This window comes from Myodes glareolus, chromosome 3 (assembly GCF_982192425.1).
Source record: "Myodes glareolus chromosome 3, mMyoGla1.1, whole genome shotgun sequence".
NCBI classification, from domain to species: Eukaryota; Metazoa; Chordata; class Mammalia; order Rodentia; family Cricetidae; genus Myodes; species Myodes glareolus.
In genome coordinates this window covers 116,744,697-116,767,761 of record NC_142028.1, presented here as the reverse complement: position 1 = coordinate 116,767,761, position 23,065 = coordinate 116,744,697, and the positions used below count along the sequence as shown (strand labels likewise).

The following is a 23,065-nucleotide window of genomic DNA, read 5'->3' as shown; positions in this document are numbered from 1 at the left end:
GTCCACAGTGAAGCGAAACTGAGCTTAAGGGTTTTTTTTTTTTAATCTAAGTTCTAATTCTTTATAGTTCTTCCTTGTTTCAATTCTGCTTCAACTCTCCTTTACTTCTCCACCTAGCTTAAATACATTTTTTACAGGAGGTTTGGGGTAATAGGAAAAAAAAATTACAAGAATTACATCTCATTGGTCATAGCATATTCCTTGGGTAAACGATCAGGAGTCAGGCCATTTACCTTTGCAATGCAAGGTTTCAAGGTTTCTGATGTAAGATTGTGATCAGAGGCCGGGGACACATTGGCCAGAGACAAGCTGTGAGACATAGGTTTTTATCAGCTAGACTTAGCAAGTGAAAAATTGGCATGCTTTTTTTTTTAGGTTACTTTGTGTTAATAACCGTTGTTAGAAATCTGCATCTTTGATCTAGTGCATATTTGTAAAGTTTTTTTAACTGATGATCCATTTACAGAAACATTCTAGTTTGAACTTACTCTGAGGTAAAAATCAGCTAAAACGTGTGTAGCTTGTCTTAGACTGGGGAGAAATTGTTGCTTTGTGTGTCTGTTAGTCTGAGTAAAAGGAACAAAGCAGTCTTTTAAGTGTTTTATAGTCCTTGTGAGACAGTAGATCTAGTTATGAGACATCCTAGTATATTTTCTATATATCAAAATTGTACAGTTTAATGAGAAGTCATCTTCCTAACCACCTATGGATATTTGTGCCCATAAAATAGAGATGCAATCATTAAATTACATATACATATCACATGAGATTATACATTACAATTCAGGTATTGAGGAGACACCATAGCTGCTTTTGCAAATGCAAAATTACAGACAGGAACAACGGTTTCCAGAGTCGTTGGTCCCACAGTCCTTTCTCAGACGGGATTCTCCTCCTTCAGAGAATCATTCTTCTGGTGGGTTGACATCTGAACAATATTTTTTACTTGCTGTAACTCCCATAGCCTCCAACAAGAACTGAAGTTTATTTCTCTATACTGATATCATGAAGCTCGTTAGTGTTTATAAATTTCAGTTCTGAGGAATCTAGCATCCTCTTCTAGATTTTATTGTTAGCCACATACTGGACATTGACTCAGAGATAAAAACATTATGCACATAAGTAAAAATAAGTCTTTTGAAAAGAAATTCAAAAAGGGAAATAGGTCTTTTTTTCTGAAAAGTGTTTACTGATGGGAGAGCTGGACTTGGGGTCCTAAGAGTGGGAGAGTGGACACTGCAACTTGCCTGGGCAGCACATTAGAGCTGACCTGCCCCTCCCCCCTCATCTGACATTGGGAGGGAAAATGCCCCATCAACCCCCACCCCAACTCCTTGCCAACTGCTCTAGGCAAGAGAGGAGGGAGTACTGGCTTTGCACCTCACTAACTGCAGCACTTGGAAGAGCAGAGAGTGGGCCCTGCACCATGCCTGGGCAAAACAGTAGAGCTGGCTCTGGTGAGATGTGTGTGGGTGAACCAGCCACAAGGGCATGAGAGCAGAACAGCCCTGCTTCTTGCTGCCTGCTGCAGTGGATGGATGAGCTAGTGTATGGGGATGGGTGCGGTATTGGAGAGCGCTCCCTGGCAGACTGATCAACCTAGCTACCACCTAGGCCCCAAACCAGGACTATGAATTGGCCCAACAAAAAATCGACCTCACCTATGAATTTCTGGATCATATGAAAGAGTGAAGATCTCCATGACACAAGGCAACAACAGGATTTTAGGATATTCAGTAGGCGTCCCAGTAAGGGTCTACTACCAACGGTTTAACAAACAAAGGCTGCTAACCAGACTAACAACAACTCATTGCAATTGCAATGAACACTTACAAGTAAAGATGTGTGGACAAAAGGATATACTGTGTGGGTCATTGTGTCAAACTACAGTTTCTACATTGAGACTTCTTTATTTGTTGTTTGTTTTTCTTTTAAAGTTTATTTTATTTTGTGGGAAGGTTGCAAGGACAGATCTGATATAAAGGGATGAGGAAATGAATGGAATCAGGATGCATTGATGTTAAATCCACAAAGAATCAATAAAAAGTTTTAAAAAATTCCTAGCACTTTGGAGTCAGAGGCTGGTGGACCTCTGTCAGTTCCAGGCTAGTCTAGGAGTTCTAGGACAATCGGATTGTTACACAAAGAAACCCTGGCTTGGAAAAGATTGTAACTTACTTTAAGACAAAATGAATTTTACAGAAGTTGAATTTTCTTCTTATAAAACAAAAGTTTTAAGGAAACCCTCATGTATCGTACAAGAAAATAATCTCTTTTGAATAAAAAAATCTTTTAATGTGGATCAGTTATTTCATTTTATTGTAAGGTTAAATTGTCTTTTTACTATGGAATAAATGCCGCAGGCTATGGTGTAGATGCATTGAATTTTGAATACTAACAAAATCTTATATTCATTTCTTCATGAACATTTCCTTGAAGATTTAAAGGAAATTTTATAGCCATAGGAATCATATAGATTTGCGATAATAATTTGCCTTTGCCTAACTTTAAATAATTAGTAAATTTGTGTAAATTTAGTGACTGGTCTTTTATTTGAACAGCGTGCTCTAGGGGATATTGGTCAGAATGTGGCAAGGGTCATTGGAAGGAATGATAAGCAAGTGAATAAAGGCCCATTGTTTTATCTCTTTCAAAATAATTAAAAATAAGTATTCTGAAATTGAATTTAAGTAAAGATTTTTAAATTTAAATATGCCACAGATCAATGTGGTAATGGAAAAATATATCACAATGCTGTTATAAAATAAAAGTCAACAAGCTCATCTGACTGAAGTTAGTTATTATAGATGGAGGACCTAGCATCTATGACATGTTTTTCTATTATATGAGTTATCTCACCTCTTTTGAGAGTCATGCATCAAATTAGCCACCTTTTGAGAAAGTCAGTTAAACATAAATGCTATTGTCAGCCATTAGAAAGAGCAACAATACAGCATATAATCTAACATTACAAGTGACATTTTCATGATGGGAGAAATATTGTAATCTGTCTCATCTATGAGCTCCTTTTTATGACCTCATTGGTGTAAATGATAGACTTGGAAACTTCAGATTCTTTACTAAGTTCTTTCCGTGATTTTTTTGTCATAAATCGTGAAGTGATTAATTTATCTTTCTTATTTATGATGTCTGTTTGTTTTTGTCTACTTGTCAAAAATCTCAACATATTAAGAAGGAATCTTAATTGAGTAAATGTTTCTATAAGATAGTCCTTGTAGGCAAAGCTCAGGGGTATTGTTTTAATTAGTGATTAGTAATTGCCATTGTGGGTAGTACTGTGCAAGTAGTCCTGCATTGTATAAAAAGGCAAACTAAACAAACCAGAAGGAACAAATATGTAAGTAGTGTTTTTCGAGGCCTTGGCTTAATTTCCTGCCTCCAGTCCTTGCCTTGCCTTCCCTTTGTATGACAGACTACAACTCTTTGATGAATGAAATCCTTTACTCCTGAATTTGATTTTGGCTGATGGTCTTTATCACCACAGTAGGAATCAAATTAAGTCAGTTATTTAATTTGCTTTTAGGCAAAGTTTCAGTTAGATTTTGCTACTCTAAAATTAACCGTGTAGTTGAAGATGACCCTGATATCTGGATCATCCTGTGCTCCCCGTGTGCTGGGTATTATAGGTATGTACCACCATATACCAGTTATTAGAACTAGGACTTGGTTCATACTAGACAGGTTCCCTTTTCCATTAAGTTGGATTTTGTTTTATTTTTCTGAGACAAGTTCTCATGTAGCCCAGGGTAGAGACTGACATTGAACTGTGATCTCTTTTTGTGTTAGATATCTTAGGGCTGTGATTCCATATGTATACTACCACATGTAGCTTTGAAACATAATACAGCTAATCTTTTTTATTATGTTAATAGGTTGTGAATCCTACTGTACCTGAAACACCTCTCCGTACCTTTTAAAATAAAATATTCACATTTTCAAAGTTTTTAAATGGACTCAGAAATGCTATTTTTTTCTATCTATGAGGAAATAATTCTGGATTTATATGGTTTTAGGTAGCCTTGGGACTCTCTACTTTAGGACTCTGCTTATTCTGGATGGGAAATTGTTTTATAATAGTTCTGTGAAGAGACTAGACCTTTATAAGTTGACTACTGTCTGTCATGGCCTAGCTGGCAGAACTGAACAGAGGTAGTTGTCGTGAGATAAAGAAAGAATCATCAAGAAAACATCAGATTTTGAAAACCCAGCATTTGACTAAAGAGCGCTCTCTCTGTCTCCGTCTCCGTCTCCGTCTCCCTCTCCCTCTCCCTCTCTCTCTCTCTCTCTCTGTACATGTCTAGCATACAACTCTGTTTACCTTTTTTTATTTCCTAGACATTTCCAAGTAGAAACAGGAATCCATCTGTCTCTGCCTCCCTAGTACTAAGACTCTTAAGAGCATATCACAATACTTATATTGACTTGTTTTTATTTCCTTTTTGTGAGTTCTGAGACTCGTGGAATTAGCTTGGACCCTAGCCTCCTGATTGTACAACATTTCTCTTTCTTTCTCTCTCTCTCTTTCATATTTTTATTATTTAACAGTTCTAAAATTTAAATATATTTTGATCACATACTTCCTCTTTCCCAAGTTTGTCAAGATCATATCTTCCTCTCTGTACACCCAACTTTCAGTTCTTTCTCAAAAAACAAACCCAAAAATCCAATCCAATAACAAAACATCCAAACCTAGAAAACAAAATTACAGTATGACCCAAGAAGAAAACAAACCAAACTATAAGCAAATGAAAGCATAGAAAAAACTGTGTAGTCCATTATTTGTTCGTCAACTACTCCTGAATATAAGGCCTTCCCTGGAGTGGTTGATATACCCAGTGCCATTCTGTTGGAGAAAACTGACCTTTTCCTCTCCCAGTAGGTATAAATGACAGTTCTGTTATGAATTTTTGCCCTAATGTCTAGGTTTATAGTCATTCATTCACTCACTCATGCATGCATTTTTAACTATAGCAAACTAAAATATAATAAGATAAAACAAAAACTAGCACTTCGAAGTCTGCCAGGATAGACCAAGAGAAGGAAAAGAGCTCAAGAGAGGGCACAAGAATCAAGAGACTCACTAGTTTGCACACTCAGGAATCCCATAAAAATACTAAGGTGGGAACCATAATATAAGCACAGAGGACCTGGTGTAGACTCATGGAGGTCCTTTGCATGCTGCTTCAGTCTCTGTGAATTCATATGAGTTTTGCTTATGTTAGTTTGGTGCCCTCCATTCTCTCTGACTCTTTCATTTCTTTTGCCTCTTTTTCTGTGGGCTTCCCTGAACTCTGAGGGGGAATGATTTGTTGGCGACATCTCATTTAGGGCTGAGTGTTCCAAGGGCTCTCACTTTCTGTGTAAAGACTGACTGTGGATGTCTTTGTTACCATCTGCTGCTGGAGGAAGCTTCTCTAATGATGGTTGAACAAGATACTGATCTATGAATCATTAGGAACCTTTTTATCACTACACTATTATTTTCTTTCTTTTAAGTCCAATATTATTAGATTTCCCCCTAGGTTCCTGGACTCTAGTCTCAGGTTCTTGATCACCTAAGCAATATTGAGCAGGAGCCTTAATCATATCACTTATTCTTTGGTTACCCCAATATATCTTGTAGGTAGTTGTAGACAGAAGTTTCTGTCCTGCTTGACCCTGTAACCATTTAATCCCCAAGAAACACACAGAGGTTTATAATAATTATCAATTGTTTGAACTATTAGCTCAGGCTTATTATCAATTAGCTCTTACAACTTAAATTAACCCATAGTTCTTGTCTATGTTATCTACCTTTTATCAGGGAGGCATTCTCATCTTTCTTCCTCTGCATCTGGCTGGTGACTGCAGACTGTGCCTTTTCACTTTCTCAGAATTCTGCTAGTCTGGTCAGTTCGCCCTGCCTTTACTTCCTGCCTGGCTACTGGCCAGTCAGCCTTTTATTAAACCAATACAAGTGACAAATCTTTACTGGGTACAAAAGCATTATCTCACACTAGGTAATACTCCATTGTATTTAAAGGGGTTTATGGCTGGCTTGGTTTTTATGTTTCTTGTTTGATAGTTTGTAGATTACCCTCCTCTAACACAGACCTTGGGACAGAGGGTGATTGATGGCTTTGTGAAGATCGTTCTCACTAGCTTGTCATCTCCATGTTCAGTGAGTTGCATAGGTGTTGTCTTCAGCAATGGGGCCCTGCTTTCTGTTTGTTGAGAGCAGCCAGTAGTCTCAGCAGCATCATGGATTGTTTGGGGATTCCTGTGGGCCCCTTTGGCCAATGCTATTAAATAACCCAAACCTAGTAATGGAACCTTCATTTAGTGAGAAGAAATTTGATGGTTTCATTTAGATTTGTATATACATTTATATATGTATATATTTTAGGAAATTTCTGTTGTATTAGGTTTCCATACTACCCTTCAAATGTCCCTTATTTTAGCTATCTCCTCATATTCTCTACCCCTATCCCCTCTCCCCCTCCCAACACCACTTGATCCTTGCATTCCAGAGGCTTCCCTTGATCCACTAATATCTTTTTTCTCCTAATTATTTCTATCTATCTGTTCCTATAATCACTTTCTTTATACTTCATCTTTGTGGATCTATGGATTGGAGCTTGGTTATCATTGACTTAATAGCTATTATCCATGTATAAATGAATTTATACATATTTTTCTTTCTGTGTCTGGAATACTTCACTGAGTATGATTTTTTTCTAGTTTCATCAGTTTGCCTGCAGATTTCATGATGTCATTTTTTAATGGCTGAATAATACTTCATTATGTAAATGTGCCACATTTCCTTTACCCATTCTTCTGTTTAGGGATATTAGATTGTTTGCAGTTTCTGACTATTATGGATAGAACAGCAATGAACATGGTTGAGCAAGTGTCTCTGTGGTGGATATTCTTTGGGTATATGACCAAAAACCGTATAGCTATATCTTGAGGTAGATTGATTTGATCTTCCTGAGGAATCACCACACTGATTTCCAAAGTGGTTGAATGAGTTTGTACTCCTACCAGCAGTATATGAGATGACGTCTTACTCCATATCCTTGCCAACATGAGCTGGCACTTGTTTTGTTGATTCTCGGGTATAAGACAAAATCTCCCAAGTAGTTTTGATTTCTATTTCTCTGATGACTAAGGATGTTGAACCTTTCTTTAAGTGCTTTTCAGCCCTTTAGGTTTTTTCTATTGAGAATTCTCTGTTTAGATCTGTACCCCACTTTTTAATTGGGCTATTTGTTTTCTTGATATCTAGGTTTTTGATTTTTATATACTTTAGATATTAGACCTTCATGGAAGATATAGTTGGTAAAAATGTTTTCTGTTTTCTCATTCTGTAGGCAGCCAATTTGTCGGAATCATTATGTTTTAGCCAAGTGTAATGGGTGTGGGGTCCATGGTAGAGTGCTGTTTTACAGGTCATTCAGGAGTCACAAGTGATGAGCTAGAAGAAAACACTGAAAGGTGACACTATAGGAAGAACTTGGGGTGTTCTGGGGCCATGTCCCAGGGGAATGTAGGTTGTTTGGGAGGTAGGACTTGGACTAGTAGGCTATAGCAAGACTAAGAATAAGTTTGGGGAGATCAGAATGGAGGACATTAAGGAGGATCTTAATTTCCCTACCTGAGTGTCAGCCTAGTCTGGCAGCGATGGGTCACTGGTAGAGAGGTTCAATTCAGTTTGTTGGCAAAGTCAAAAAGAGCTGAAAATATGCTAAAAGGAAAGGCTGAATGGGGCTGTCAAGAAGAAATAGGGGGATCTTGGGGCATGTACAAGACTCTCAGTTATTAGGAGATGGACATATGTTCCTGTGGGTGAATTGCAGCAGGACTAAGGATCTTTAGGTGTTTTCTTATGTAGGAATTCAGTGAAGTGGTTTATTTGCATGATCATTCAGTTTCAAAATGGTTTCTACATTGTGATACTTATTTAATTAATTCATATTAATCTGTAAAGATTTTCAAATAGGACTCTTACTAAAGTGTGTGGACTGCAGTTTTGTTGGAACTGAATTAAGAGATGGCATCATTATAAATGAGAAAATAATCTACAGAACTTTATTGCACTCTTCTATGATCCCTTAAGCATAAATCTTGCATTTTTAAAGAAGACTTTGATCAGTTTTCAGAGCTTCAGTTATATATATAACACAGTTATTTCATGATCTAAAATGTCTGAATGATTTCTTCCTTCTTTACTGCTTCACCAATATTTTTCCTTACACCAAAGTGTAAGGAAATAGAGTTAGTTTATTAATTAAATAATTGTTTAAAGATTAAAATAAAAACAGAACATCCCTAAAGGTTTTTAGTGTAAAAGGGAAATGATATAAAGGGTTGTTTGTAAGGCCACTATAATACTTATTAGAGAGATCGCTTTTAGTTCACATAGAAGAAGATTTAATGCCCCTCTGTTATAACACTTTGTGGAGGGTGAAATGAATCTTTATGGATGTACCCAGTTTTGGGTATTAGAATTTAGCTATGAGGAAAGTATATGGGGAAGACAATATTTTTTGCTAAAACATTCTATGAATTATAATAAATTAGTTATTGATTGGTAAATACTCTTAAAAATCGGAATTTTTTTCTTCAGTTTTTTTTTTTTTTTTTGAGATAAGGTTTTATGAAGCCTATGCTGGCCTTAAACTAGCTGTGGAGCCAGTTTTTATCCTCCTAGCTCCAATTCCTAAAGTTCCAAAACCATAGGCATTACTACCATTCCAGCCACTTTTAACAAAAAATAAACAATAACACAACAAAATTTCTTTTACTTTAAAATCAGAAATTATAGCTAGTTTTCACCCATGCCTCGAACTAACTGGGGCTAAACAAAACTAAATTATTCCAATAGTTTTACCAGAATTTTGATGAGTTGTTTACAGTTGAAATTATGTATTTAAATTTCCTTGGAAGTATATGCTGTTTTTATTTATTGAGAACTACTCTGAGCACAGGGTCTATGGTTTGGAAAAATGCAAATTTTTCCAGGAGTATGAACTTTGTAGGACATAGTGGATCACATGCTAAAGTAAAGTAAACATGACTGGGGGAGGGCTTTTGCAAGGTATGTTTTGCTATTGGTTTCCTAAGATTATGTTTCATGTTGAATAGGCCCTCAGAACTTATGTCCAAACAAGAAACAAACAATAAAAAACTTCAGCTCCCAAATTAAATATGTGCCAAATATCAGCATTATATCCCAGGCTGTTTTAAATTAAAGATGATTATTATTCTTTTCTTAGATAGCACCAAGTGGGAAATGAGTACTTACTTTTGGTTTTCATTGCAGTTATTGGATGCAATTTTACATTGATAATTGTATAGAAACACAAAATGTTAGTAGTAATTTTGGAATAATTTTAATGGATATATGCTTATCACTTTTTAGTAAGTGATATATTTTTCACTTTTAAGCAATAAAACTTAATAGTATAGTACTTGACTATTTGATTAATAAATGCTGTTTTCCATTTGCTAATATTGATTTTGCTCTCTTTCTCCCTGTTTTTGTTCTATCTAGGGTGTGGATGAATGGAATATAGCTCGCCTCAATACAGTCTTGGATGTGGTTGAAGAAGAGTGCGGTATTTCTATTGAGGGCGTAAATACCCCCTATCTCTATTTTGGAATGTGGAAAACAACATTTGCATGGCACACGGAGGACATGGATCTCTACAGTATTAATTATCTACATTTTGGGGAGCCCAAATCTTGGCAAGTCACTAGTTTAATATTCACATCCTTTAGAGTTACGAGTCATTGAGTGTTGTGCATTATTGAAGAGTATTGATTCTTTGATAGCATATAAGGAAGTTTTGAATTGTAATCATATAATCATTTTTTTCTTCTCAGATTTTTGAGTAGAAACTTTAAGCCCAGTGGTTTCCTATGGACATTTTGTATGCCATGAATTAATATAATCTTTATCTGAAGTAATTTGTGGAATGTCTTTATTTCTTTTGAGTATTTGTTAAAAATCTTGGATGTAGAGATTGAAGAATCTTGATCTGTTGATTCAGCTTTCTCTTAATAACAATTCTCATTTGGTATGTGTGCCAGAACAAGGGGAATGAATCAGGGGATCTATTAGCAGTCCATGGGAAATAGTTTTGGTAAGAATGGCAACACAATTAAGTTAATATATTGTCACAAGCTGTTGTGGGCCATGACACAATTGCTACAAATGATAGCTGATATTTATAAGGTCAACCTACATGGTGATCAACTGATGGAGGAAATTCATAGGCAAGGCTTATTGAAAATATTGCATATAATACTGACTGCCTATGTCTGTAAATTCACATGATATCTTCCCAATACCTGCAATGTAATGTGTATTCTCATGTGATGTGTGTATATAATGTTATGATTACACTTTAATCTTATGGACATATATATCTATGGATGGTCAGGGAGATACTTTTTCATTAAGATGTGTAGTTTTGATATATAACAAATATACTCGGATATGCTTCATAACTAGATCTATTGTCCCACAAGGACTGTAGACATTTAGGCCCTGTCTTTTATCACTAGCTCAAGACTGGCATGAAGAAAACGACAGTTTCTTCTCACTTCTAAGACAAGCCACATACAATTCATTGATTCATAACCTCAAGAGCAGATTCAAACTAGACTGAATGTCTCTGTGAACAAATTGTAAGTTAAAAACTTTGCAAATATGTACAAGGACAGAATTGCAGGTGTCTAAACAAGGTTACTAGCACAAAGTGACCTAGAACTGCTCTGCCAACTTCGTTAGCCAGGTTTGGCTGATAAGAGACCAGCAGCTACTCCCTACTAAATTCCTTAGCAATTAACACTCTGCACAAACTTCTAACCTCAGTTTATGGTACAAAATTCAAGGCTCAACTAAGTAACTGTTTATATTTTAGTCCTAAAATTTATATGGAGGACAGGAATAACAATTAACCAATTAATCAAGTCTAGTGAGAAGCAGCCCTACGTGGGAAAGGAGTTGCAGATGGCCAGGACTACAGAAGATAACCTGACCTCACAGCCTTGAATAAAATGTTACAAGCTTTCCTCCTATAATTCCCTCCTTGTACTCTGGGGCTACACACAGGATAAAAAAATATATATATCTTTAGTCTTGGGATGCTTTCAATGCTAGCCTTAATGGAAATACTGAAGTGCGCAGCACTCTTCATCTCTGCCTATGTGTTCCCATGGTAAATAGCCCTGCCCCTTATCTTTACTCAGGAGTGCATTGTGACCTTGAGAAGAAGATTTTGTAATGCTTTTTATTGACAGAAGTTTGCTGTAAAATATGTATATAAGCTGTGTGCCCAGAGAGTTAGGAAGAATAGAATTGGAACGAGAGAACTGAAACTTAAAATTAGAGAAAAATAGAACAAGAGAATTAGAACTAGAGAATTGGAAGCAGAAAAAAGAGAACAAGAAGTAAAAATAACATGTCCCTCAGTTCATGTATGTGAGTCTTTTCCTTTCAGATAAGAAAATTTCCCTAAAGTTCTCACTGCTCTGAGGCATTCTTTTTGTTACCTTGGGTACAGTGTTGGCAGCTAGAATCACCACTACAACAATATGTGGTGCATATATTTATTAAGATGGCGTCTCATTGTTCACACTGTGGTGGGCCTAAACTCATCGTAATTCTCCTGTTTCAGTTGCCTGAGTGTTGAGATTACAAATGTTAGCTGCCAGACTGGTTTGATAAGTGGTTTTGCTGTATATTCCTGGTTGGCCTGAACTCACTGTATAAATTGCATGTATCATAGACTTCCAGTGATTATTTCTGCTTCTGCCTTCCATATGTTGGAATTAGAGGCATACGCTATTTTTTTTGTACTGACTTTAAAATGTATCAGTGAAAAATGAAGTATATGCCACATTCATTACTTGTTTGTAGTTATTAGCTTATTAGTAATACTGGTTAATTTTGTTTTTAGTCAATTTCTAATATAAATTTAATTTTCTCTAATTCATACATATGCAGGCTGACATATAGACAGGAGCATGTTGTCTATCTTTTTGACAGAATAGGAGATACATTGTTTAGGATGCTTTTCGGGGATACTTCCCAGCATGAAACACCTTTTCTCACCTGAGAGTAGCCTCTTCTAGTTTCACTTTGATAGAGAATTGGAATGATTTGCATAATATACATCTCTGTCTTGCCAGTACTTCCACTTGTGCTATTATAATAATTTGTGCTATTTAATAACGACAAAAAGAACATTCTATTGGTCAAGTAGTTTCTTTTTTACTTACTAAAATTTTATTACAAAGAACTTACAAATAAAAAAATAATCACACAGTGAGTTTACATGCACCGAGATCTCCAGCTGTTGGTCCAGTGTCTGTGAGGTCCCAGGAGCTCCACTCAGTTGTATCTCACTATAAAGAGAGCAGCCATTCTGGGGAACTTCACATTGGGTATTGCATTTTTATAAATACATTTATCAAATACATTTTTATGCACTTACTTACCATCAAAAAACTAAAAAGTCCAAGATTCAATTAAAACTAGTAAAAAACTTAGATAATACTTGCTTTTTTTACTTCTGTCCTTTACCTTCAGTCCTTCCTCATACCCTAATATTTTCATGTTCTTGTTTTCTTTTTCTATGCTCTTCTTTACCAACATGTACATCTGTTCCCTCATACACTTACAATGCTAGGATCCTCATGTGAGGGAGAGCACATAGGTTGTTTTGCTTTCCTTTCTGAGATTGTATCACCTCACTTAATATCATACATTCTAAATCCTTCCATATTTACACAAAATTTTATGATTTCATTTTTCTTTAGAGATAAAGTCTTCTGTTTTATAAACGTACCACGTTTTTATTATCCATTCATTCATCTGTTGAAGGACAATTAGGTTGGTTCCATTTCTTTGCTATAGTACATAAAATAGCTTTTTTTTTTCTTTTTCTCTCCCGTCCCCCCAACAAGGTCTTTCTATGTTGACAGCTCTGTTTGTCCTGGAAATCTCTATATAGACCAGGTTGGCCTTAAACTCACAGACATCAACGTACCTATTCTTCACAGGTAGTAGGGTGACTGCTCTTGGGTAATCCAGTTTTTCAAAAACATTAGTTCTTTGAGAATATTGTATACCATGTTTTGGCCATATTCACCCTTCCTTTCCCAGCTGTACTTCTTCCCTTCACACTCCAACTTTGAACAACCCACACCACCTCTCCAAGGTGAATTTGTGCTGCTGAACTATTTTTGGATGAGTGATCTTTTACTGGAACATGATGGATTTAACAGGGCATACACTTTTAGAGAGAATGATCTTATCTCTGTCAGCAGCTAAGAATTGTATATCATGAGGTTTTCAGTTCAAAATTTAGGGAATTATTCAGATACTACATATTTTAAAGCACAAAGACCTGTTGGTCAAGAGTCCTTTGGCAATCATTCACAACAGTAGCAAAATTACAGTTATGATGTCGCAATGAAAGTAATTTTATAGTTGGGATCACCACAACATGAGGAACTATATTAAAGGGTTGCAGCACCACTGCACTGGGAACTTTAGATGAATATTTTTGTTCTTTAGGGTGAAAAGATTAAAATCAGGATTTTTTAAAAAAGTTATATAATTTGTGAGATAAATAGATAAGTAAAAGCTACATTTCAAAGACAACAGTAAAGTCTGGGACATGGCTCACTGATAAAGGTTCTTCCCTCCAAGTATGAAAACCTAAGTTTGATTCCTAGTAACTAACTTGATAAGAGAGAACCAAATTCTGGAAGTTGTTCACTAACCTTCACAAGCACAGATGATACACATGTGCATTCATACACATACACAGTAAGTATAATAAAAATTACAAAAAAATAGCAACCAATGTTTTCTTTGAAATAATACCAAAACTGGCCAGTTTCCAAACAAACAAAATACCTATCTGCAGTACATAGGAAAATTTTGGTTGAGTGTTTATCTTGATCCTTTGTTCCCTAACCTTTAAGTTACAATTGATCTTGGACATTTAAGTTGATAGTTTATATTGATTTTCTTTCATTCTGTGTCTAAGGTACAGACTTTTGTGAGTTTGAGTTCCTATTTTCTACTCAGTTCATCTAAGTGTAGTTTGGTGTTAAAATTTTGTAAGCAAAGATATTTGGAATAAATATTCTTCACTAACTATAATATTATACAACATTTTCTTATTTATTCTTAATATTTTAGGTATGCTATTCCACCGGAGCATGGAAAACGACTTGAAAGATTAGCCCAAGGTAAAACTTGCTTTCCATTTCTTGCCTTATGCTTTTTTTTTTGTGGTAGTTCAACAGTTTATTTACTGTGTTTATGTATGTCCTCTTCAAACTGTTGGCTTTTAAATGTTACCCTAATTGAACAATGTTACTTATTTTCATATTAATTTGTGATGTCTCTTCTGTTACATAATCTTCATAATGATTTTAGCTACTGTTTAGTTTTCATTGGACAGTTAGAATTTCAAACAATTTTGACTATTCTTAAATTTCTTTTCTTTCTTAAATAACATTGAACTTTATCTTGTTTGCTATTTACCCTTCCCCCAAATATGTCAGCTGGCCATGAACTATTCATAATAGCAAGTAGCGTTGAATTTGAGTGTTAACTGGTAGCAATTGTTCTGCCTTTATCTAGGATTCACTCTACAGCAAGCAGAGCACTTCTGCTGAGGCATATATATGCTTTATTGTTATGTTAGGTTTGCGTTTTATTAATATGGCAAAGGACATTTTCCCTCCATGTTACCTACTTTCAGTTAAAAATGAATTGAGGACATTGAGAAAACTCATTGGCTCAACAGTATGAGCTAAAATTGATAATGGCATCTACAGTTTATTTCCCTAATTCAAATTATAGGAGAAATTAATAATGATATCTACAATTTATCTCCCTCATTTAAATTATAGAAAACTGTTAGAAGAAATAGTACAGGATCACCTTTGTAAGAAGCAGTATTATAATTTTGGCAGGCTACAGTGTTTTGTTTTTAAGTGTATTTTATTACAGTAATAGTAGCAATTTAAGCCGGGCTGTTGTGGTGCACGCCTTTAATCCCAGCACTTGGGAGGCAGAGGTAGGCGGATCTTTGTGAGCCCGAGGCCAGCCTGATCGACAAGAGCTAGTTCCTGGATAGCTAGGGCTGTTATACAGAGAAACCCTGTCTCGAAAAACAAAACAAAACAACAACAAAAAAATAGCAGTTTAATTGTGAACTTTAATTTAGGAATTGTTTTCATGAATTACTAAAGTAGTTGAATACTGTGAATACTGTTCTGGATAACAGATTAAAGCAATTTTATAGATGATTATCATAAATTCAGAATGTATAAGCAATGAACTTTATGCTAAAATTAAATGTTGCTCTGTTCTTTTTTTTTATAATAACTATTTCAATGTTTGTATTAAACTCATGACCAAAGAACTTAAAAAGGAGCTAGTGTCAGCTTTGTGGTGTGGGGTCATACTATGAAGTTTATTATGTAAACTATAATAGATAATATCCCAGGGAGATAAAGGTACAATATTTTTAAAGAATAAGGTCAACAAAGTTGGTTAATGACCAAGAACTTTAAACCAAGACTGTTTTATAGTATCATTTTGAGAAAGGAAAAAAAATGAAAGTTCTATAGACAGTGAAGGATTTATGCCAGGTGATTATAATGATAAAGCAATGCAGTATATATGATGGAGTATTATAGACTATCTAGATCAAGGCAACATCTGATATATAAAATGAAAAACAGGTATCTTATCTGTACACAATAATATTTACGGCCACCTTTTTTTTTCATGAGTGCATTCATTTTTGATTTCCACTGAAATTTTGATTCTGACACCTATGAATATTTTATCTGAAAGCTATCAGGTCTGTATTTAACAAAGTCAAGAATTTGAATTTGCCTTTCAGTTGCTTTCTCATTTTGTGTGTGTGTGTGTGTGTGTGTGTGTGTGTGTTGGCATTTTTGTGTGCGCACAGGAGTTTGGTGTTGAGTGTCTTTCCCATTTGCTTTCCACATTATATATTTAGGTAGGGTATTTCACTTGAACCCAGACCTCCTCCATTTGGTTTGACTAGCCTAGCCAGCTTGCTCAGGGATCACTTTGGCAGACTGGTTATAATACCTGATTGACATACATGGTTTCTGGGGATCAGAACTTTGGTCTTGATACTTGAATGACAAACATTTTACCTGATGAACTACCTCCATAGACCTTACCTTCTAATTTATGCAGTACTTTCTCCCCAGTGTTATGTAGGCATATGTATAATAAGAATATACAATTGTCTGCTTGTTATATTCACTGGTAATACCATTGAATTCTTTCCACTGTTTGGTTTGATATAGTTGAATTCCAAACTGGAAGAGAATAGAGTATAATTATAAACTTTAATAAAAAATGATATCAAATTATTTTCAGTTTTTAAAATATCCACATCTCTCATTTTTTATAGAAAAAGGACAATGATTTTGCTTTTGTATTAAATTAATTCAAAACCAGATTGAAGTAAATTGGAAATGTCATTTTTAATGAAAATGCATATTCTATTTGACTCTTATTGTGAATAAAATTTTGTTTAAAAATATCGACAATCACTTGTTTGCATTTGTGAAAATTTTAGTTATTAAGAAAAGATATGATTTAGGATGATGTACAGTAAGTTTGGGAATGTGAGTGACTAACAGGGAGTGGATTCTTCTGTTTACCTGTTACAATGTGTAGTATTTCACCTTACTTATTGTTTGAGCGGGTAATTACTTTTCAATTAAGTCTTAGTAAGTTTGCTTTTACTCCATTATTTATTTTATTTGATGGATTAATACTATTGCCCATGTTGTCCTTTATCTCCTATACGCAGGAGATCCTTCTGTCTTCTGAGTAGTTGGTATTATAGATTCCAGCAGCTGCATCTAGCTACCACCTTATTTATAAAAACAGTATTCAACAAGTGAGGGCAGAAGAGTAATTATTAAGAAAGACTAATAAATTAGCGCATAAGTTATAGAGACATATATGTGAGTATGTATATATACTTCAGGCAGTTTTGAAACCTAGGGTGCAGACTCTTCTACCCTGATTTGATGGCATCCTTTTTGCTGGGGAATGAATAAAGTCCTGTGGGTGGAATACAAGCAGCCATCTTACATATTTCCTGAAATTATATTAAAATTGTGTCAGTTTCTGAGAAGTCATTCAAAGGAACTTTGGCTTAGTCCTATTAGTCCTGTCAAGAGAGCAGAAACATAGTTGTCATATGATACCTTTCTCTTTGAATTAGGTTGCTATACTTTTATTATTTCAATGTGATAAATATTATTCCCGTAAGCATTCGTTTATTGGTGGTCTAAAAATGTCATTTTAAAATATGTGTCTTTGAAAAGCTGGTTAATAGAATATCCCTAATTCTGAATAGTCAATCTTAAGGGATTCTATAAATATTTTTTAAAAAATGATAAAATCTGTGCTGGAGAGATGGCTTAGTGGTTAAGAGCATTTACTGCTCTTTCAGAAATACCTGAGTTCAACATTGTGACTCACAAATCTCTAACTCCATTGCAGAAAATCTAACACCATCTTCTGGTCTTCTTGGGTACTGAGTATTCACGTAATATATATACTTACACACATGCAGGCAAAATGTTCATACATATAAAATAATATCTTTTTTAAAAAATGATAGACCTATCTTCATTCCTTTTCATGGAGAACAGTTAGTGATCTATCAGCTTGAGTTTATTTGCATGTAAAACGTAGCTGGGATACATTAAGAATAGTAATGTAGCAATCCCTAAACCTCATACTTCACTAATATTTAGTTGTACTTTGATTCATTTACCCTTTAGATACTGGCTCTTACTACATAGAGCAGGATGACTTCAAACTCAAATCTACCCACTTTCCTAGTCTTTAAATGCATACATCACCATACCTGGCTAATAGTTTATATTTTTTGTTTTTTAATATGTTTCATGTATGTTTATAGTAGTTCTAGGAAGAAGGAATATAGAAAGTGATTATCAGTTATCAGGGAGGAATTATCAAAAATTGAACATTTCTGTGTTTTATGAGCATAGAATTAGGATAGGTTTTAAGCCAAAAATAAATTATCTGGTTATCTTTGTACTTGTTTGTTCCTCTTTATTTCTTAAAGAATTCTCATCATACATACACATGTGGGATTTGTCACATGTCAGGGAGAGAAAGATTTACAATGAAGTAGCCTCTGAGATGCACAAATATTTCATGTGAGAATGATCTACTGTTTGAGACCAGTTTCTACAAAAATACTACTTGCCAGGGTAGGGGCAAGGGGATCAGAAAAGTTAGTAAAGAATATGAAGACGTGAAAAATAATGAAACAGAAACATAGGATAATATCGGGAGGGAGTTCCAGTGAATACTGAAATTGCCTGCCTTTAATTTTTTATACACTTTTATACCCCAATACAAAAAAACGGAAGAAGGCAACAAAGACTTCTTTAACATGATACAAAGAACAACTCCAAAAGTTAATTGCTTCAGTACTTTGAGACATTAAGTCATTAGCATTTTGTTGTTTAGGGAGTGAAGTCACCCTTATATCAAGTATCAAAACATTTGTACCTGAAGGCAGCCACTCTCTAGGTCAAACCTCCTGTTTCAAAAGGAGCAGAAGTATGCTTGCATATTCTGACCATTTGTCAGAATGGAGTAGATCTACCTATATGTGCCGTTTTACTGTCAAAAGAACCAAGTAACCACATCCATTGTTAGGAAGTGTAGCCATACCTGTCAACAATTTTGGTCACCCTCAGACTCTCTGACCTTCAAACAAAGTGGGAAATAGGCTCACAGTTTTGGGCCTTCACAATCTGCAGAAAGTAAAAAATGGGTGAAAGTTTCTGCTAATCAGTTTGATATTGAAAAAAAGATACAGCTCAGTTGGTAGAGTGCTTGGCTTGAGTCTAGTCTCTAAGAACTCGTAGAACTGGGTGTGGTAGTGCACACTGAGAAGAAATAAAAGGAATAGAAATCTGGGGTCATCCTTCCCTGCACAGTAAGTTTGAGGCAAGCAGGCAAACAAAACTTGTCAACTATAAAAGCACTCTTTTCAGGAGATAAAAAACAAAGTAGTTTTTAGGAGACGCATTATCTTTGATCTGAAGGTCACTGTGATCTCTGCCTAGTACTCCTCTGAGCAGTGGTTTGGGTAAATGGAGGAAAACCAGAGAAGTTTGAGTCTCTAATGTCTAGGCTTCTTCTCACATAGTAGCTCATTACTTAAATTTTTAAATTAAAATATTTTTGGACCAGAGGTTTTATCTTAAACTTGCTGTATAGTGGAGGGTGACCTGACTGTCCTGTCAAGTGTTGGAATTATATGCATCAGACACCACACAATATCTCATAGTTTCTTCTATTGTTCTTTTTCTTACATATCATAGGTATATGTCACAATCTTTTAGTTTATTGTCATTTATTTATTGTTTGAATTGTGGTTTATTTGGAGACAGGGTCTTCACTCTGCTACCCAGTATAGCCTGAAGCTCAATGTGTACTTCAGGTTGGCCTGAAACTCATGATGATCCTTTTGTCTTAGTTCTCCCTAGTGTTGGGATTATTGTGGTGACATCAGACTTAGATTTTTTCCTTTATTGACACACTATACTTACATATTTTCTGGATTTAGTGTGATAATTTGTTATGTTGTAATTATTTTTATGACCAAATAATAATATTTCATTGTATATATACCACATTTTCCTTATTTATTCATCAGTTAATAGACAACTTCTGTTTGGTTCTATTTCTTCTCAGTTGTGAATAGTGCCATATTGAACACTAGAGTCTAGCTTGTTTCTTTAGTGTATGGATTTTATTTCCTTTGTATATATACCTATAAGTAGATTCCTATGTCATATGGTAGTTCTCTTTTAATTTTTATCTGTTTAAAGATAAGTATATTTATTTCATTTGATCAATATCTTATGTTTTGTTTACTGTTGAATGTTAGACAGAGCTATTGTGTCTGTTGCTTGCTTCTTTTGTGGTGCAGAAGCTTCCTAGTTTGATTTAATACCATTTGTCTCTCTCTTTTTTTTCCCCTCTGAGCCTTTGAGACTTGACCTTAAAGAACTTCGTTTATGTCATTGTCTTTTTTTCTCTATATTTTCTTCTAGTAGTTTCAAATTTTCAGGTATTGAATGAATTTTGTTCATTTTGAGTTGATTTCATAAAGGTAAGAAGTCAGTTTTACCAATACTGTTCAAGAGATTGTTGTGCTTTTGGCTTTTATTTACATTTTGTAAGACTTATATCAATAATGTAAATATGCAGAAGTTGTTAAAATGTGTCAAAGAATGCAATACTACCTTAAGATTTCTATTGCTGTGAAGAGACACCATGGCCATGGCAAATCTTAATAAAGGAAACATTTAATTGGGGTGGCTCACTTATGGTTTCTGAGGTTCAGTCTATTATCACCATGGCGGGGGCATGGTGTTATGCAGCCAAATGTGGTGCTGGAGTAGTAGCTGAGAGTCCTACATCTTATAGACAACAAGAAGTCAACTGACACACTAGGTGGTATTCTGAGCAAAAGAGACCTCAAAGTGACACACAAAGAGACCCACAGTGATGCACTTCCTCCAACAAAGTCGTACCTTTTAATAGTGCCACTCCCTTTGAGGTTATGGGAGCCAGTTACATTCAAACTGAGACACATGCTATGGTAAATTTCAATTATATTAAAAATAAATGATCATTGTCAAAGATTTTTCCCAATTTAGAAATAGATCTATACCTTTGACCTCCCAATTCTTTTTCTCCTATTTTGCTTTTTTTCTATTGTTTTCTTTTTCCCGTAAGTGGCCAATAAATATTGGAAAATCCTTATAGTTGTGTTTATTGTTCCTACTTAAAATCATTATCTTTGGCCTGTAAACTTACCCCCAAAGCTTAAAAATTTAGTTGTTTAGAGCATTATCATGCCTTTGTACTTGAGTTATCTGAGATAGAATTTAAAGGGAATTTCTTGGCAATAGTGAATATGTTACAAAATATAAGCTAGTTGACAACCCGGAAGACATTTCATCTGAAAGAAGGTAAATTCCTTTTGCATTTACTTTATTTCTAAAACAACTTCAAAAATACTGAAAAATATTTTGGTCAGATCCTGCTGTGTTTAGAAGACCAAGTTTGCTTAGTGTCCTCCATTTCTACTGGCTCTTATAATCTTTCTGCCTCTTCTTATATAAAGTTCCCTGATCTCTTAGGGTAGGTATAAGACATCCCATCTTTAGGACTGAGGGTCCAAGTCTGTCACTCTCTATGTGATTATGTCTGCCTGTGGGTCTCTGCTTTTGTTCCCATCTGCTATAGGAACAAACTTCTCTGATGATGACTGAGCCAGGCACTAGTTTATGATTTATGAGTATAGCAGAATGACTTTAGGAATCATTTTATTGTGACATTCTTTTAGTACTACGTTAGTATTTGGTTTTTCTTTAGGTCCATGATCTATCTAGTCTCAGGTTCTTGGCACCAGAGCAGTGTCAGGTATGGATTTGATTTCGTAGAGTGAGGCTTAAGTCCATTCAGATATTTGTTGATTATTCCCACAAATTTTGTGCTACTACTGTACCAGTACTTCTGTCAGGCAGATCACCATTGTGAATTATATGATTTGTAGCTGGATTGGTGGTTACCTTTTTCCTTATGCCTTGATTCTTTTCTTAGAACTGTTTTTTAAATTTTAACCTGTATCAGAATTTTACCTTTTGTTTTTTGGTTGAATGATGTTCCATTGTATAGTCATATTACACTTTATTTACTTTTCCATCAATTAATGAGTATTTGAACTTCAAATTTTTAATATTTTAAGTTTATAGTTTTAGAATTTCATACGTACATACATTATATTTTGATCTTATTCTTCCCATGTCCCCTCCAGTGACTCCCCACTCCAGTGCCTCCTGGCTTACCCCTTTGTTTCTTTTCTTTTTTTAAAATAAATGACTAAATCCAATTAGCGCTATCCCTATTTTTGTGTGTATGAGGCCATCTACTGTAGCATATCTAACCTACCAGGAGCAACACCACTAAAGAACTCCCCTATTAATCATCTGCTATCAATAGCTCCTCAGCTAACAATGGGGGCATATGAGTCCCTCACTACTTCACACTGGAATGTTGACATCCTTGGTCTTTTACAGGTCTATTACAGGCATCCACAGGTGATGTGGGTTCTTAAATGCAGTACTTCTGTTATGTCCAGAAGATACTATTTTACCCTGGTCCTTTCTGACCTCTGGTTTTTCAGGTATTTTTATGGCCATCTTTCTCTCTGCCTCTCACATCTTGAGGAGTTTGTATATTATATAGTTGTCACACTGATGGTTAAACTCTTCAAAGATACTTTTTCACAGAAAGACCCTTCTCCTATGAAGACTGAGAAGCATACTAATGTGTGCATATAGAGATGCATACATAGAAGGAAAACAGATTGATTTAATATCCATTTAGCAAAATAACAGTAGTTTCACATTGGACCTGTGATCTCCCCAGCCATGGATTCTTGGCCAGATTTATAGTATTAGAAATTAGCTTGTTCTTATGGAGCAGTACTTAAATCCAGTTTAGCTGTTGATTGTGCCCATTCATGTGATTAGTATACCCATGAACATATCTTTCAAGGGCAGTAGTTATTGTAGCTTCCAGGATCTATAGTTGTGTAAGACAGTTGATGACTTTTCTCCTCCAGTAGTCTGTATAGTACCTTGCCATACTATAATTTAAAAATTAATAGTGAAGAAGCTTCCAAATTGATTTCTCCAACTCCTCTGACCAGTTTTTGTAGTCTCTTTTAGCAACAGGATCTATCTGTCAGGTTCTTGTGGGCAACCAAGAGCCATGGTAATAGCATTATTTTAGGAGTCTCTGGGACCTCTTCTGAACAACAATTCAAAAAAATATATATCATACCTGGTACTGGGCTTTTGTATTTTCTTTCTTTTAGTAAGACTTATCTTTTTATGGATCATGGCAGTA

The 23,065-nt window shown here is 35.1% G+C and overlaps 1 protein-coding gene across 1 annotated transcript in view; it reads left to right on the top strand.

Annotated features, from left to right (window-relative positions):
• Window positions 1-23,065, top strand: part of Kdm4c (lysine demethylase 4C) — a 172,856-nt gene that overhangs the window by 43,230 nt on the left and 106,561 nt on the right. Inside the window, exons 5-6 of the mRNA XM_085686138.2 lie at window positions 9,557-9,750; window positions 14,225-14,274. Coding sequence (XP_085542264.2) covers window positions 9,557-9,750; window positions 14,225-14,274 — 244 coding nt within the window. The remainder of the gene's footprint in view (window positions 1-9,556; window positions 9,751-14,224; window positions 14,275-23,065) is intronic.